Below are 17,298 nucleotides of genomic sequence, written 5' to 3' on the forward strand. Positions count from 1 at the left end.
TGTACCATGAAACTTGCAAAGATTTACAAAATGCAAAACCAAAAATCCCCCAAAGTAAACTTTGCCAAATTATGATAGAAAATTATGAAACTCAGAAAGAAATCAGTGAAGAAGAAAAAAAAGAGAGAGACTTTACATGCTTCTTCTAAAATTAATGAGAGAGAAATAGAGTGAATGATTGATTGATGTAAGTTACAAAGTACAACATGACATTGCATGAGATAACCCAAGGTGGCCCACTTCAAAAAAGGAGCCAAAACTCAGCCGAAATTTGCCCCCCCTAAAATACAAGAAACGACACCGTTTTGCACGAGGTGTAGGTTGCTCATCCTAGACCTCGGTGCAGGATCTAAATTGCGTAGGGAGAGCACCATGTGTCACCGTTTCTGACTTAGGCACGCCTTTTAATATATTAGTATAGATTTGAGAATTCTTAAAATTGGGCTATTATTATAAAGGTTGGAATTAGGCCAATTTCAATTCCAAATTTCTGGATTTCCCAAATATGTCATTTGGCCCAATTTCACATTTAGAAATAAAATGCTCATTCCCCACCATAACATTAATAAATTTTGATGCGATATTTAACCATCTTCAAATTGAGAGGCGAAGGCGACTAATAAGAGTTACACTTGTGACTTATGTGGAAGTTGACTAGTTGAACTTTTACTTGAACATAACCAACAACGTTCCCACTTCCCACTTCCCACTTTCCACTTTCACTTCCCGCTGCTGGAATTTCGCTCGACAGGCCGCCATTAACACTTTCATTCCCTTTCTTTTTCTGTAAGTCTTCTTCATCACCTTGCATTTTTCCATTACTTTCTTATCTGCCTTTTTAATTCGTTTCGTAAATTCATGTTTCCTGATTTTGTACTTCTTCCTTCATTTCCCTTTTCCCCCCTTTTTTTTTTCTTTTGCGAATTTCTACTCTTCAATCTTCAATCTTTTTTTTCTCTTAGTGAAAAATTTCGTCAATTTTTTTAGGTTTATTTTGAGAAATGGATGGAGAGGAGTTGACCGAGCAAGAAACTGCGTTGTATGATCGTCAAATTAGGGTATGGGGTGCTGATGCGCAACGAAGGTATAATCTTAATTGCTACTTTCCTCTTTTTCATGTCACTATTTTGGTGGAATTATTTAATTTGATCTGTTTGGCTATTGATAAATTAATTGAACTTATGAATTCCACCTCCCCGCTTTGGGTTTTTGCCGAACTGAACTTATTCGAATTTACTTTTATAACTTATTTGAACGTATTCGAATTATCCGAACTTGTTATTTTGGTTGAAACTTAAATTGACTTAAATTGAAGAGGACGGACCCTTAGTTTGTGTTATGTTCTGACTTCTGAGCAAATGTAACACTGTTTTGGCAGATAAATTTGCATGCTGTATTTGAAAATTTGTTCAATCCACGTCTTTTTTTATCCATGCCATACTTTTAGAAAGCTCTCTTATAGATGTTGCATTCTTTTCTTCTGTAAATGCTCCAATTTTTCGGAATTTCTTTTTCTTAATAATAAATTGCTTAGTCGTAGTTAGAATTGTTAGGATTGAACAAATGCGAAGCTCACAACTGCATTACGGTTCGTGTGTGTGTGTGTGAGTGACTTTGTTTTTGTCCAAGGTGTATTTCTTATTTCTGACGCAGAATGATTATCTGCAGTTTAGGCGTGAATGCTTATAAGTCATATCTTTTATACTTGTTTGGTTTTGATGCTATAGATTGAGCAAAGCGCATGTGCTGGTTGGCGGGATGAAGGGAACAGTTTCTGAGGTTTATTTCCCTGATCTCTTTTCCTTTTTGCAAGAATTTGCTTGATGCAATATATTACAAAAAGTTTATACCCTGCCGGCTTTTTGAGTATATTACAGGTCTGCAAGAACATTGTGTTAGCTGGTGTTGGAAGTGTTACATTGGTGGATGATAGTCCAGTGACAGAGGAAGCACTGAGTGCTAACTTCTTGATTCCTCCTAATGAGAAGCTCTATGCTGGACGTTCAATTGCAGAGGTTTGCTGTGACTCTTTGAAGGATTTTAACCCAATGGTTCACGTCTCTGTGGAAAAAGGTCTGCAGCTTCGCAGAATACCCTATATATGTTCTCTATTGAAGTTTATTTTTCCTGACCATGTTCTTGTATTAATTGGTTGTTAGCTATGGTATTGGTTCTAAATTTGAGGGACACTTAGCTGTCAAGTTTGCCAGGTTGGGATTATATGGCTCTTGTGGTAACATGAGTTTTTGGATTGTTGGATATTGACGTACTGCTTGCTGAATATTTCATTATTTGATATCTCGCAGCACCAAGTCTGATGCTATGTTCAGAATCAAGTTGATATATTCTTGGAAAAGAAGTTATCAGGAAATAGTATGGAACTTATTGCTAATTAAGTTTTTACACTTATATAATGTGAAATTTTTCGAAAAGTAAATGATATACATGATTTCCTTTGTTTGGCTTGGTAAGAGAGCCTGATTTGGTGAGGTGATTAATTGTGACCATACCGAGAAGCTATTTTACTTGGACTCCCCTCAAATCATTAGATGTATCCAACATAGATAGTTCATACTCTGCTGTGCTTACTTATGATTTCCAAGGATCATAGTGTATTTGGATGATAATTCATCATAATTGGAGATTTTAGTGTATTGAGACTTTTATTCTTCACGTCTTTATGGTTAAGTTAATGTGCTTTTGACTCTGGCTGTGGCTTGGTTTGTTGGGGTTTAGTCAGCTAGTCTTACACTTTGTCAAGGTTATTCACTCTTGGTCGTTGATATCAAGTCTTTCACATTGACTGATGAAGTGCATCAACAGATGTTTTTGCTTTTATTAAAAATGTTAATGTGTCCTTGGTATTGGTTTTACATCATGAAACTGTGAATATCACGACAGCAAAATGCTTGTAACTGTGACTTGCTGATTGAGGAAGGCTTGTTAGTGGAAGGTAGTTTCCATCTATGTCAATTATCAGCAACTATTCTTGGGAAAGAAAATCCAAGCTCTTAACATGGCAGTCCCAGGTTGGGTTGTGAGGCTGCATAAGGTTGGGAAATTTGATGGTTAGAATTTTGTGGTAATGTTGCAGATACTGTAGAGGAAAGAATCAGTCATCTAAAGGATCATTAAGCTGAGGTCTGTGTTAGATGAATTTTGAGTTCAAGGGTTTAACTTACTTGATAATGTGGAATCAAGAATCCACCTCAATAGATGGTTTGAACATAGAGAAGAAACAATTACATGCTTCCTCTAAATGTACAGTACCAAAAAATTGCATCAGTAGTCAAACTCACTTTCAAATTTTGCTATGAGTCAAGGGAAGTAGAGAGGTTATTAAGGACACAAGATATGTTTGCCGTTAGCTCTTTACTTGTTATTATTTTGCAAAGTAGATAAATATGGCTCCTTCAAGGAAAATGTTATACTAATATGTGGCTGTCTATCAGAAATTGAACTTGAATCTGAAAATACGAAACACAAATTGTCCAAACTATATAAATTTGTTTAGTATCTTATACTAATTTACTTGTATCAAATAATCTTTGGTTTTCCAAGTGATATGCTTTTTCGGTATTGATGTTGGTAGAAAGGTTTGGGTAATCAAAAATATATTCTTGCAGGTGATTTATCAAATCTTAGTACAAATTTTCTTGAGAAGTTTGATGTTGTTATAGTCAGCGGTTGCTCTCAGAGCACAAAGGTAGACAATGTCTTGTATACTTCCTCTATCAAAATCCTTGGCACATGTCAAAATAGAATTGTCAGAATACTTGCTATATACCATAAATGAAGGACTTCTTTTGACCCCTACACTTCCTGAATTTCTCTTAAAAAAGTTGGTGGTCCCACACTTTATCCTTTAAAAACGCATACTTTTTCCTTAACTAATGTTTTTTAGTTCAAAAAGTTGTAGTCCTCTACTTTCTCTTTCTACCTTTCCTGAAAATTCCCTACTTTCTCTATATAGCAAGTATTTCGAAACGGACAAAGCATTTGATTTTGAGTTTGTGCATATCCAAGATGTTCAGCTTCATGTCATTTTGACAACTTGACATGCACTTATATTTTTTTTCTTACTGCCTACTGGTGTTGTCATATTTCAGAAAACGATAAATGAGAAATGTCGGAAGTTGCTTAAGCACATTGCATTTTATTCAGTTGATTGCCGTGACTCTTGTGGTGAAATATTTGCTGATTTGCAGGATCATTCTTGTACAAAGGTTAGCTCTTGATTTGTGGCATTTAAATTTTTACTTGTGATTGCTACTGTGTGACACTGTTTCAGGTGTAATCAGACTAGACTTTTCTTTAGTGTGCAATATATGCCTATGCTTTTGTTTTTCGTGTATAATGTTTTACGGACAATTGATTAACTATTTTCACGTGGATGGCGTCCTCTTCAACTTTCTTCTTAACGAACTTGTCACTATTATTACTAGGTAGTAGTATTAAATGGTGTTGGTTATATTATCATTTTTACTATCATGTTCCCATACAATATTGATGGTTACATGCACTTTTCTTTTATATAATGTCTATTGTCACGTGTTCTAGTTAATTATGCTTAAAGTTAAGAAAGCGCATAAAATGGTGAAGAAGCAGACATTTAGGACATCTATAGAGGAACAATAAGCAAATTTTACATTTTGTAGAAAATACTTTCTTTGCTTCTCATTGATGAGGTTTGACTTATCTTCCAAGTATTCGTCCTTCAGTAATACATAATTAATTCCACTTAACTGAGAAAATTTTCATCTTTCATTTTTGCAATTTCTTTTGGTGGGGTCCATATTAGTGAATGGCTACATGAGTCGTGGACCCTTCTTATGTCTTGACCCTTGAGGGCAAGTTAAGTACTTTATATAGCGCCGTTACCTCCACTGGGTCAATTTGTAAATTTCTGGTTGTCATATTTTAATACCCTAAAAATAAGGGCACACAGCCTTTTGTACTATTTCCTCTTTGTATCTTATTTTCTTAGACATCATTTTGCAATTAGCTCTTTTAGCAAATCAAGCTTGACAATGTTTTGGACTCACTTTTCTGAATTCACTGAATATTATATGTGCATCCAGTTTGCCGACCCATGACAAGTCCTCAATATACCTGCTCTCAAGGTATATATTGAATTTTGCATGCCCATCGTAACTTGCTATATGATTGCCTTTTTATGAACTATGACTCATCTTGGTGTGTGGCTATATGATTGTTACTTACTTTCGATGTGGGCTTGTGGCTTGAAACCATGCATCAGTAAACTGGACCATCAATCCTTGAATTTGATGGTATTGAAGTTGGGGATTTTATTTCTCTTATCTGGAGATAGGTTTGGATGTCAGGTTCATTGTTCTAGCACTGCTGGTTGTTGGCTGTTGCCATTTAGAAAGCTAATTGGAAGTATAGATAGATCTTAGAATATGTCAAGCATATTTTTGTGATCTGAAAAAATTGAATCCCACTTGTGGAAAATAGGCTGGAAGAGAATGTTAAGTGTATATTATGTTATGATAGAAAATTCTATTTTAGATTCAAGCGGATCGCCTTGGACCGGGGAACGGGAACGGGAACGCGATTCGCTAGTCGAAAGAATTTGGAACGCGATGGGTTTTTTTTTCGGAACGGATTTTAGGAACATAATTCGATGTAACATAATATGCACTAATGATGATAAAAAATAAAATCAATAATAAAAAATACGTAATAGTAAACAAAATCAAACTCCTTAGTTAAATAACAGAAAATCAAAATATCCTTAATTCTCAATTAAAAAGAAAAATTACAACATAAAGTTCTAAACTCTTGTAATGCTGCTTCGTAACCCTGCTCAAATCATCCTTGCCCTTTCACTTTGTAGCATCCCATCATCATTAACATCCTCCTCATCCGAATCTAGTCCCGTCCACCTCATCTCCTCTAGCTCTAGAGGTGAATCCTCCAAACAAGCGTTTTCCGGATCAATATCTCATTTACGATGGGGCCCTATTTTGTAGCCATCACCGAATTTGGAAATAAGACGAAGATTAGAGTGGATATATACTAGCTTGTCTGCTCTAGAACAATTGAGCCTATTCCGTTTTAAAGAAAGAATATTTCCATAAGTACTCCAAGCTTTCTCGGCCGAAGAGCTAGTGATAGGTTGTGCTAACACCCTCTTGGCTACCTCTGCCAAGTTAGGTGTTTGAGACTTATAAACACACCACCAATCAATGGCATCCATTGTGACAACATCAATCTGAGCCTGAGGCATAAAATATATCCCCTTTTTTAACTGAAATTCAGCAAACTCATCTGGTAACTTCTTCTCTTCGTCAGCATCTTCGGCTATTCTCCCAAAAGCTTCCATGCAACCCAATACAACTTCTTTGTCAAGATTAGGAGCCTTTCTAGTATAACCCCCGGGAGCCAGAGTCTCAAGATATATTTTATCATAAAAGCATGGTGTAAGAGCGAAACCCAAACAGTGAAGAGGTATGGTCATCTTATCCCACCTTGCCACCACAATTGTTTCCATTGTAGGAAAATCAGTTTTGTATTTGCTAGTGCTCATGATATCTTTTGATTGACCTAACATGTTATCCATTCTTTCATAAATTTCTCCCATCATAGGTCCATCACCATCACAAAATTTCATTAACTTGTAAACTGGTTTCATGATTCTTACTACCTCTTGGACTTCATCCCAAAAATCATCATCATTAATATTTTAAACAACCAATCCCCCCATTGTTTTAGGCTATGTTCAGTTCACCTTATTTTTGCTTATTTCAGATCTAATCAGATCAGATCAGATCTGAAAAAAATAAGTTCAGATCAGTTCAGATCATGCTTATATTTAAAAATCATTATATCTTTCATTACATATTAGTAAAAATTATAATAATTGAATATTAATAAAGTACTCATTGAGACGAATCAAACAAGACCCCACATGACTATATTATTTCTTATATATTAAGAAAAATCTAAAAGATAAGATCTTGTAATCAGATCAGTTCAGACTAGATTAGATCAGTAAAAATAAGTTCAGATCAGATAAGCTTAGATCAGAAAATTTCAGGTGAACTAAACATAGCCTTAGTTGCTCCATCTTGTTTCATGAGCCACTCCTTATAAGCCCTTAGAGCAACAGTTGTTGCAAGAGACTCTCTACATTGAAGCAACCTCTTTAGCACTATCTAATGTGAGCCAAATCTGGTTTTTGCTACGATCAATGGAATCCTAGTTGAATTTTCCTTAAATAATGCTAGCAGGTAGTTGTGGCCTCTGAAAAACTTAACTATTTGTTTTCCACACTTGTAAGTGTCGTTTATCCAATGCAAAGATTCAGCAAAAATCTTTAAAGACTAAGTTCAATGTGTGACATACGCAAGGAGACCAAAAGATATGTTTACGTACCTTTTCAATTTCTCTTCCGGCAGCGATACAATTCTTTGCATTGTCTGTCACCACTGATAGAACGTTGGAGGGACCGATTTCTTCTATAGCATTGAGCAAAAAACCAGCAATAAGTTTCCCTGTTTTCTCGACCCCAGAATACATAAACATGGCACCGCAAAAATTCGTTGCAATTACGTTGATCAACTGATCTTGTTTACAGTTAGCCCAGCCATCGGAAACAATAGATACTCTATGTGTATACCATGTATCTTTAACTGGAGCCATTTCCTTCGCTACGAGACTCTTGCATTCATCAAGCCGGAAGTTCTTGCCTTCTCATAGGAGAGAGATTCGTAACCCTTTGTTGCATTGTTAATGGCGTGCACCATTTCATGCCATTGAGGGCTTCTCAAAACATTGAAAGCAGTTGCGTTAGCACAAACAAACCTCATGACTTTCATGTTAACCACTTCTCTCTCCATAAGTGGGGATTTGTTTGGCATGGCAATTTTTTTCTTGTTGATGGTCGAGTGCTTCAATCTTTGGGATACTACCCCCGTACCTTCTGCATCTTGAACTTTCTTCCTCAGTCTCTGGTAAGTTTCTCGATCGCTCATAAGTGTTTTACATCGCTGTATATTAGCTTTATTCCCAGGCTCAGACCCAAAAAAATGATTGTGGATCCTGGTATACGTGCTTGTAAATTGCTATTTGCAATGGTTGCAACGCCAAGACTTTGCTCTTCCTCCATTTTGGCATTGTGCAGCACCCAATACCCTAAGTTCTTCAAGTAAGGGCTTGTCTTTTGATGGTCTGTTGGATATTGGAGTGGATTTTGTGGGGGTTTCAATTTCAGTGGTTTTTACTTCAACTTCTTCATTATCTTCGTCAGATGAGATAGGTTGCTGAATAGTTACATTTTTAGGTTGTTGAATAGTTACATTTTCAGTTACTCTTTGATGTACTTTCTTCTTCCCAAAAGCCATATACTAATATTTGGAAAGATTAGGAGGATGAATGTAGAGGAAATTGGTAACTGGTGGATGAAAAACGTGATTTGCGATAGTCCTTATATAGGAGTGAGGCTATCTTTTCATTTTCTAAATTGTGTTGGAATATTAAACTAGATTAGCTGTACAAGACTTGGAGTAAATTATTGTAGAAGAATCTAGTAACTAGTGTATACGTGTACTTCCCTAGTTAAATTAATACAACAATTGTTTTCTTTGTTTCTTACTTAACATTAAAGTTTAATAGTAATGTAATTGATCGACCGATATATGCTAATCACGTGTAATTTTTTGCGTTCAATTCTTTTAAAATGGAATTATATTGTTATATAGGTAGTATAAAACTATATATAGCAATGACTCGTACAAATCTCTAATTGTCTTGATCGATTGATATATGTTAATCACGTGTCATTATATGTATTTAAGTTTTCTAAGTTCGAAATACCTTGTTCTATAAATATTATGGCAATGAGTCGTTCAAATCTCTAAGTGTTTTGATCGACCGATATATGCTAATCACGTGTCACTTTATGTGTTCAGTTCTTTAGAATGGAATTATGTTGTTATATAGGTAGTATAAGACTATATATGGCAATGACTCGTTCAAATCTCTAATTGTCTTAATCGATTGATATATGTTAATCACGTGTCATTATATGTGTTAAGGTCTTCTAAGTTCGAAATCTGTGGTTCTATAGATATTGTGGCAATGAGTCGTTCAAATCTCTAATTTGTTTTGATCAACCGATATATGCTAATCACGTGTCACTTTATGCGTCAAGTTCTTTTAGAATGGAATTATGTTGTTATATAGGTAGTATAAAACTATATATGGCAATGACTCGTTCAAATCTCTAATTGTCTTGATCAATTGATATATGTTAATCACGTGTCATTATATGTGTTTAGGTCTTCTAAGTTCGAAATCCTTGTTTCTGTAGATATTATGGCAATGAGTCGTTCAAATCTCTAATTGTTTTGATCAACCGATATATGCTAATCACGTGTCACTTTATCGTTCAGTTCTTTTGGAATGGAATTATGTTGTTATATAGGTAGTATAAAACTATATATGGCAAAGACTCATTCAAATATCTAATTGTCTTGATCGATTGATATATGTTAATCACGTGTCATTATATGTGTTTAGGTCTTCTAAGTTCGAAATCCGTTATTCTATAGATATTATGGCAATGAGTCGTTCAAATCTCTAATTGTTTTGATCAACCGATTTATGCTAATCACGTGTCACTTTATGCGTTCAGTTCTTTTAGAATGAAATTATGTTGTTATATAGGTAGTATAAAACTATATATGACAATGACTCGTTCAAATCTCTAATTGTCTTGATCGATTGATATATGTTAATCGCGTGTCATTATATGTGTTTCAAGTCTTCTAAGATCGAAATTCGTTGTTCTATAGATATTATGGCAATGAGTCATCAAATCCATAGTGTTTTAAACGACTTATATATGTTCAATACTTAATTATTACTTAGAGTTTTTTTTTTGTTTCATTTTTAGCTATCTATATAATGTCCTTTTAAGTTTTGTTTTGTGAATGACTTAATTTCTCCCCCAAGCTATGATATGACACTATTTAAATTTAAAATATTTTATTTTTGGGTAGAATAGTTGGTATAGATTTTCAATATTTTGTTAAAGAAATAATTTCATAATTTTATTGTACTATAATATACATCAAAAAAATTTATAATAGAAGTTTTTTTTTTGAAACTAAATATTTGTTTTTTTTAGATAGATACTCTTTTTGCTATAAATTTAAGACACATGTGCTTTATTAAAAAGTAGTTTTAAGTTTTAACCATGTATTTTTTTTTCTATGATATTGTACGTGAGTACTTCTTAAATAATTAAATTGGAAGATTCTTTATTTGCTTGTTTAGATCATACCTCAAGACCTTATAAATTTAAGGAACTCATTTTGACTATAATTTTTTTTATAATATTCAGTCGTTAAAAAAAAAGAAGTTTGAGAATCAATTACAATGCCACAATAAACAAATGATAATTATTCCAAAACGTGGCTCTTTAATTATGGGGAAAGGAAGAAAGGTTGAAACTTGAAATAGTAAGTTATTGTTCTTATTTTTCCCATGTACCCCAATTCCCTAAAAAAAAAATCTTAATACAGTGAATGGTGAGGAAAATGAATGGTGAGTATATAGTAACATTCTCTAGATTAATCCTCACCCTTCATTTTCATCACTCATACATTTCCACTTTCTCTAATATCAACGAGCCAGTGAAGTAGTGAACCACCAAGTCTCTATCAACCAAAACACTCATTGCATTGCCTAATAAAAGTTCATCAAGATGAACATTCATCTTCAACCTCTTGCCTACCCGTAAAAAAAAAAAAAAAAAACACCTCAAGGCGCCCACAACCACCGCAGCCACCAGATGAGGAGAAGACAACCGGAGAAGACAACCAGAGGAGAATAGGTAACCCTAAACACTTTAATCAACTCGATTTTAAATTCCTATCAAAAGCCCCATAATTAAAGCACAAATTTTGTTATGTTTCCCCTTCAATTAACAAAATTAGGGTTTATTCAAACCCTAAATCTCAAAATCTCTACCCACCATTTGGAACGCCAATTTTAACGATCTAACTCGCGTTCCCTACCGATTTGGTGCGCGAACGAATTGCGTTTCGGAATGGACGAATCGAAACATGATTCGTGGGGTGTAGGGGCGAATTAGGTAACCCTGGTTACAACTTATGAGTATGAAATTCTTAATGATATTTGTGGTAAAAGAAAAAGTTATTCAAAATTTGACTAAGAGTATAAAAGTATTTGATGTAAGCTTCCAAATACTGAACCAAATTCCTCTCCTGAAATTGTTGCAATAGAACATTTACGACAATGGCAACAACCATCCAGTACAGATTCTACTGTTCATAGAGGCACTGGCAATACAATTGCTACATACCAGTCTTTCCTTGGTGATGTATCAGTGACGGAAAATGTCCTGCATCTGAGATTGTGATCATGGGACGATGGACATTAAAGAAGCAACAATGTTTTAACGAATCAATAATATGAGCTTGGATTTCTGAGCTTGGTGAGTTTTGAGCTCAACTCGAGTTGTTCATAGCTTTCTAGACCTGAAAAGCCTACTTGAGCTTGAACTCGAGCGCTAGTCAGCTTGTTATTACCCCTGCAGTCATTCCCTATTTCCCTCCCCCTTTTTTGCTAAGTAAGGAAGGATATATTCACTTCAAACAACAATATACATCCTAGCCTAACCCAAAACCAACTAGGTTGGAGCCGCTGGACTCCTCTAGACAAAAGAATATACATCCCTTTTCTATTTTAAAAACAAAAAAATTTGTTTTTGGAGCATGAGCACAGTCTGTCTATGCTGGACCTGCTGGTAGTTAACCCTCTGCACTCCAAAGTCCATCCATTGGTTTGTATAAGTGTGCATGCATGTCTGTTTGTCTTTTCTTTTGCATTTAGTTGTATAAAGAATATGCACGTTATATTCTTGCAATTACTTTAAGTGTTATTTTTTACCCTTGCAGAAACAGGTCAACGAGACTGTTGAATGCCGCCTGCAGTATCCTAGTTTTGCGGTATGCATCCTCAGCCATTAGCTAAACACCAAGAAAACTCAAGAGTGGCTTGTCTTTCTTTACCCTCTCTTCCCTGCTTTAGTGTCAGAAATTTGATGTTCTAATGTAATGTTGTAACTCATCATTAAGAGATATTCTCATGTCAGGAAGCTATTGCAGTACCCTGGAAATCACTCCCGAAGCGAGTCTCCAAACTTTACTTTGCCATGAGAGGTATGGAGTTGAATCTTTTCAAGCTTATCTGATTTTTCTTCTACTCTTTTTAATTTTACAGCTACTGTGGCTGTTGCACCTCTTGTGTTCTACTCTTAATTATGTAGTACAAATTATCTTATAAAAAAATTATAGTTTGAAAATACACATAGAAACTGATCTACCAAAATTCCACATGTTATTATTTCGTTAAATATATTAGTATGCAAATTTGGTCAAAGTTTCTAAACTTCAACCTTGAAAATAGAAGTGAACTAGTAACAATGGATGGCTTAGAATATTTGGGAGACTATTCCATTGAAACATGGCCCGGTTCACTTCAGTTATCATGCTTTCTTGCCAACAGACACCTGCAAATTATGTATGTGATAAAGCCAGTATTGGCGGCCTTGCACTGTAAAGGATCAGCAGCCTTTATTATAAGTTTGGGGTGTTCTTTTTTATTGCTTTCTTTTTTAGAACACTTGGCGTACTATATTCCTTGTTTTGCTTGTATTTGAGTATTAGATATTAGTGGTATATGTTAACAGCCTTTTATTGGGGTTTGAGGTGGCGCAAACTGAAGCATCTCATGACTGAGTTTTATGAATGTCGTTTGCCCCAAAAAGGTAAGAACAGAAGACGGCAAATTCTTGAACCCTGATTCCACCTTCCCTGGAATGAATTTTCTAACAAGTAAATGACAAGCATTAGCAAATTCCTTTTCTTCAAATCTACTGCCTTGAACTCATGTTGCCTAAAATTTACTGCTGACAATATCAGTGAGTCGCCAAGCAAGTAGCAGTCAACTCTACCAGCAATTTTTTAGCTACTTATGTTGCAGATTATGTAAAATACACTTAGGAGCTTAGGAAACCTGCAACCAGACCCTTGCATGTCTAACCTAGAGCCCGAAGCGCTTCACTGGGAGTAATCGAGAAAGGATGATCTGAATGGGGGACTTTCACTTTTTCGCAACAAGGACAATGGATTTGTTGCATTCATCTGATTGTAATGGTCAGTGCTCCCTTCCCATCTGAGCTGACCTTGATCCCTTTCCTTTATTTAAGAATGTCCAGAGTTTGTGTTTCTAAATGGGTGCTTTAGGGATGATAAGTGGTGGTTCAGTTGGCGGTGAGGATTCAGAGGAGGCAAAGGATTTTTAAGGGGAGAGAAAATGGTATAAGTTATTTGAGCTTTCTTAAACAGAAAAATATATACTGATCTAATTTGTCAGAAAAAGAGCCTGAGTGAGATTGGACATTTTATTTTATTTTGTTGATGTCTGTTCATGACAAATAGATTGCATTATATAACAGGCTAGCTACTCAATAAAAAAATGCCTCACATGAATAGCTAAAGAATTTTGATAGGGTTAGTTTTCTTTAGGCTGGCAGGCAGCCTGATCCCAATATAACAGCTGCTCTTTTCTTTTTGAACTCACTGGATAGGAGTGCTTATCGCACGAACCGAGCCCGAAATGTACCGGGCTTGGCTTGTGAGCTCGATAAACCTGGCTCGGCTCGAGCTCGAGCTCGTGACTTCTCTCAAGCTCCGATTTGAGACAAATTAAGAATAAACCAGCAAAGCATTAAACCAAACAAAAAATTTCTTTTCGACATTTAAAAGAATTATTGATAGATCTTGTAGAATTATAGACTAAATTCAAAAAGTATCACGAATAAACATATTTTATTGCATTTTTACATGCTAATCAAATAAATTACTGACAAATATACATAAAAATTCGACAAACTAGATCTAAAAGGATACAAAAAGAAGATACGTATAATAACTTTTAAAGGGTTTTAGCATATAATAACTTTTTAAAGGCTTTAAGTTGTATATTTTTTTTTAATAAATAATAATCGAGCTTGTTCACGAGTTTTCGAGTCGAGCTTGGCCTAGTTCGGCTTGACTCGTTAAGGTCTCGAGCCGAGCCTGAATCCTAGCCGAGCTACCACAAGCCGAGCTTTGACCAAGCGGAGCCCAAACTGTTCGCGAACAGACCAAGCTCATTATCACCCCTAGTCCTGGATTAATAGAATTTTTACATAGTATATTTAGAGTCAGAGATACTTCGGATGTGAATAGTGACTTTATGCAGTGGAGGTGGAGGGATCTTAACTGTGGCACAGCATCTATGAGACGCATATGAAGGAGGCTGAAAAAGCTTGGATCAAGAGATATAGGAGTAATTAGAAATTTCAATGGATGGATCTCTTGTAAGACCCTTCCTTCACTGCTAATTAAAGGTACAAGAGCTGGAGGTAGATATTGGAATTAAGGGTGAAATACCCTCAAAATGTTTTGGATACAGTTCATGTGGTTAGGTGCTTAGTTGACTTGAAAGTTTATAATCAACACTAGGCATCAATAAAATAGGTTGCGTGTTTTTAGCACAGAAAGCTCCCGAAAATCTCGAAAATTCAGCTTTTTTGCTCTTTTTATTTCTTTTTTTCTGGTGGTTCAAGATGGATATACTTTTACTTAAAGGCAAGCCTAAATTGGATGTGCAATCTGCCAAGTAAATATCTGCGAATGTCTCCCCTCTCCTCTTTGGGGGTGGGTACTGGGTACAACTGTGCAAGACTGTCACTGCCATGTGTCTGTTCGTGAATTGTTTGAGGGTGGTTCCATTGATAGAAAAGCAAAATAGCTGGAGGGCTATGAGCTATTTTGTTTTTCATACATTCATTCTCAATAATATCAAAAAGAGTTGGCTGAACAGAAGTCTTATCTCAAGTAAAACAGTAAATTGTTTTGAGGGTTGTTACATATTTGGTTGACGAGAAAGCAAAAAAGCTAAAGGCCCCTTCAACTATTTTGTTTGGCACGTTTCAATAATGCACTTTTTACTTGGCAGTAATAAGTTCTAAGTTGGCGATCGAAGGTCTTCCCCTGAGCCAAACAATCGTTGGCACCTTGCAGCAATTCCACACTTTTTTCCTCTATATGAGGTTTGTTGCTGATATGCTCGTTAAGATGGTTAGAATGCTCATTTTTAATATCTACTTTCTCAGTCATTGAGAGGTTTGAGGAGTCCGAGGCACGTGCACCTGGGGAAACCTCGCTTGCTGATCTTCCTAATGTTCTGAAGTTGAGGAAGGAACTTTGCGAAGCACAGGTATGTAAAATATCTTTACTTTGAGTTTATAAGATTCTGTAATTGTAGTAATATCAACTACTTTTGAATTTTGGCAGTTGTTCAGTGAATCTCAAATCCCTGATTCCCTCCTCGAGAGATTGCTATCGGGTAAAATGGAGTTCCCTCCTGTGTGTGCCATAATTGGTGGGATTCTTGGACAGGTAACCTAAGCAATCATTTCTGATAGTATTAGATTCTCTTATAGCTGTTCATTGGGGGTTTCTTACTTTCTATAGTCTTATTATTCTTCTGTAAATTGAATTTCCTTTATCAGGAAGTTATTAAAGCTATATCATGCAAAGGAGAACCGATCAAGAATTTCTTCTACTTCGACGCCGTGGATGGTAAAGGTGTAATTGAAGACATATCAAATCCCAATCCCGCTAGTTGAGCAGACTCTCATTTGTAACTTAACCAAATTCATAAATGACAATTAGGGCTTTTTGTTCTCCAACTTTAGTTAGATTGGATGATGCTTTAGGTAAATAGCACAATTAGCGGAGAAAATTTTGGCTTCATCCTTTGATCTGATGTGATGATGATTAGAAAGGTATCCATATTTTGATGATGAAGTGGGTTAAAATTAATCTTGCATTTCCTTGTATGATCTTATTACCCCTGCCGCTTTTGTAACAAGACTTGTGGTATGATCTAATGTTTTAATGATTACTACTGTGCGAGAGATGAAGGAAACATTTTGTTCAAGGTGGGAGAAAGGGTTTTACGCGGAATTGTTATCCACGACAATACAATTTAAGGATCGTTTGGTTTAAGGTATTGAATGGAAAGTGATGAAAACGAGTAGAGGAATGATAATAAAAATAATTAGCTTTATTAGGTGTTTGGTTCAAGTAATGAAATGGAAATGGAATGGTAACTGTTACCACCAAATAATGTATTTTGTTATTTAAGGAGGAGGGGAGGGAAGGATAACAAATTGGAGGAGTTTATTACCACCAAGTAATAGTAATGGATTAATGAGGGGTTGAATCAAACAAAAAGAAAGAAAATTGGTAATTGATATTTTGTTTCTTAGAGCCTAAAAATCATGAACTAAACGTGCTAAAAGGTAGACGGAGGTGGAGGTGGTGGTGGTGGACAACAAAAAAAACATTTAGATGTGGTTCATATCAAATTTAGTGTAGACCTAGCATATTTAAGTGGAAAATAGTGAGTATATGCAAAAAGGGTCAATATGTTATAAAATAGTTTATATAAAATAAGAGCAATTATAGGCTAAAAAAATGACCTTATGGAAAAAAAAATGTTGACAAAGAGTAACTATATGTTTTACAAAGTGTATATGATAAAAATGCTAAATGTTACAAAGGATGGATTTACATGGTAAATTAGAGTAAGAAAGGATAACTATATTGAAAAAAAAAGAGATCACTATGTTAAAAAAATAGTATGTATAAAGGTTAATAATTATAGGTTAAATTGGTCACTATCTGAAAAAAAAATCACTATGTTTGAAGGGTTGGACAAGGCTTTTCACGCAGGTCTTCTGGTAAACGAGATGAGTTAATGATATCGTAACTTAAGGATGTGAAATCCAACTTTAGACAAAGAGTATATAGAAAAAAAAGCCAATGTTGCAAGTAACGTGAGACATCCGTAAAATTAGTACCAGTGTACTACCACTATTTCGCAATGTATATATAACATATTTACTTTTAAGATGTTTCATAATACTTGCTATATCAGGGAGAGGTGGTAGCTCAGTGGAGTACCACATCGAATTCCAGGGCATTGCCCTTGGTTAGAATATTCATCTTAACAATATATTGGGGAATTTACTTTTAGACTGTTTAACCTTGTACCCAACTCCCCTCAAAAAAAAAAAAAAAAACCTTGTACCCAACTTCTGAACTGGTAATAGCCTAGCATGGGTTGGCATTTGGATCAATAAAATTTCCTAATAAAAGAAATAAAATAATACTTGCTACATTTCTT

The 17,298-nt window shown here is 35.2% G+C and overlaps 1 protein-coding gene across 1 annotated transcript; it reads left to right on the forward strand.

Annotated features, from left to right (window-relative positions):
• The first annotated feature begins 638 nt into the window (after positions 1 to 638).
• Positions 639 to 15,929, forward strand: LOC104886695 (SUMO-activating enzyme subunit 1B-1). Its single transcript, XM_010671169.4, has 11 exons — positions 639 to 786; positions 988 to 1,084; positions 1,728 to 1,779; positions 1,878 to 2,073; positions 3,627 to 3,706; positions 4,110 to 4,226; positions 11,952 to 12,002; positions 12,149 to 12,215; positions 15,218 to 15,321; positions 15,399 to 15,503; positions 15,617 to 15,929. The coding sequence occupies exons 2-11, from the start codon at positions 1,002 to 1,004 to the stop codon at positions 15,731 to 15,733; spliced, it is 972 nt and encodes a 323-aa protein (XP_010669471.1). The 5' UTR covers positions 639 to 786; positions 988 to 1,001; the 3' UTR covers positions 15,734 to 15,929.
• Positions 15,930 to 17,298: the final 1,369 nt, after the last annotated feature.

The sequence above is a fragment of the Beta vulgaris genome, chromosome 2 (assembly GCF_026745355.1).
Source record: "Beta vulgaris subsp. vulgaris cultivar EL10 chromosome 2, EL10.2, whole genome shotgun sequence".
Classification (NCBI taxonomy): domain Eukaryota; kingdom Viridiplantae; phylum Streptophyta; class Magnoliopsida; order Caryophyllales; family Amaranthaceae; genus Beta; species Beta vulgaris.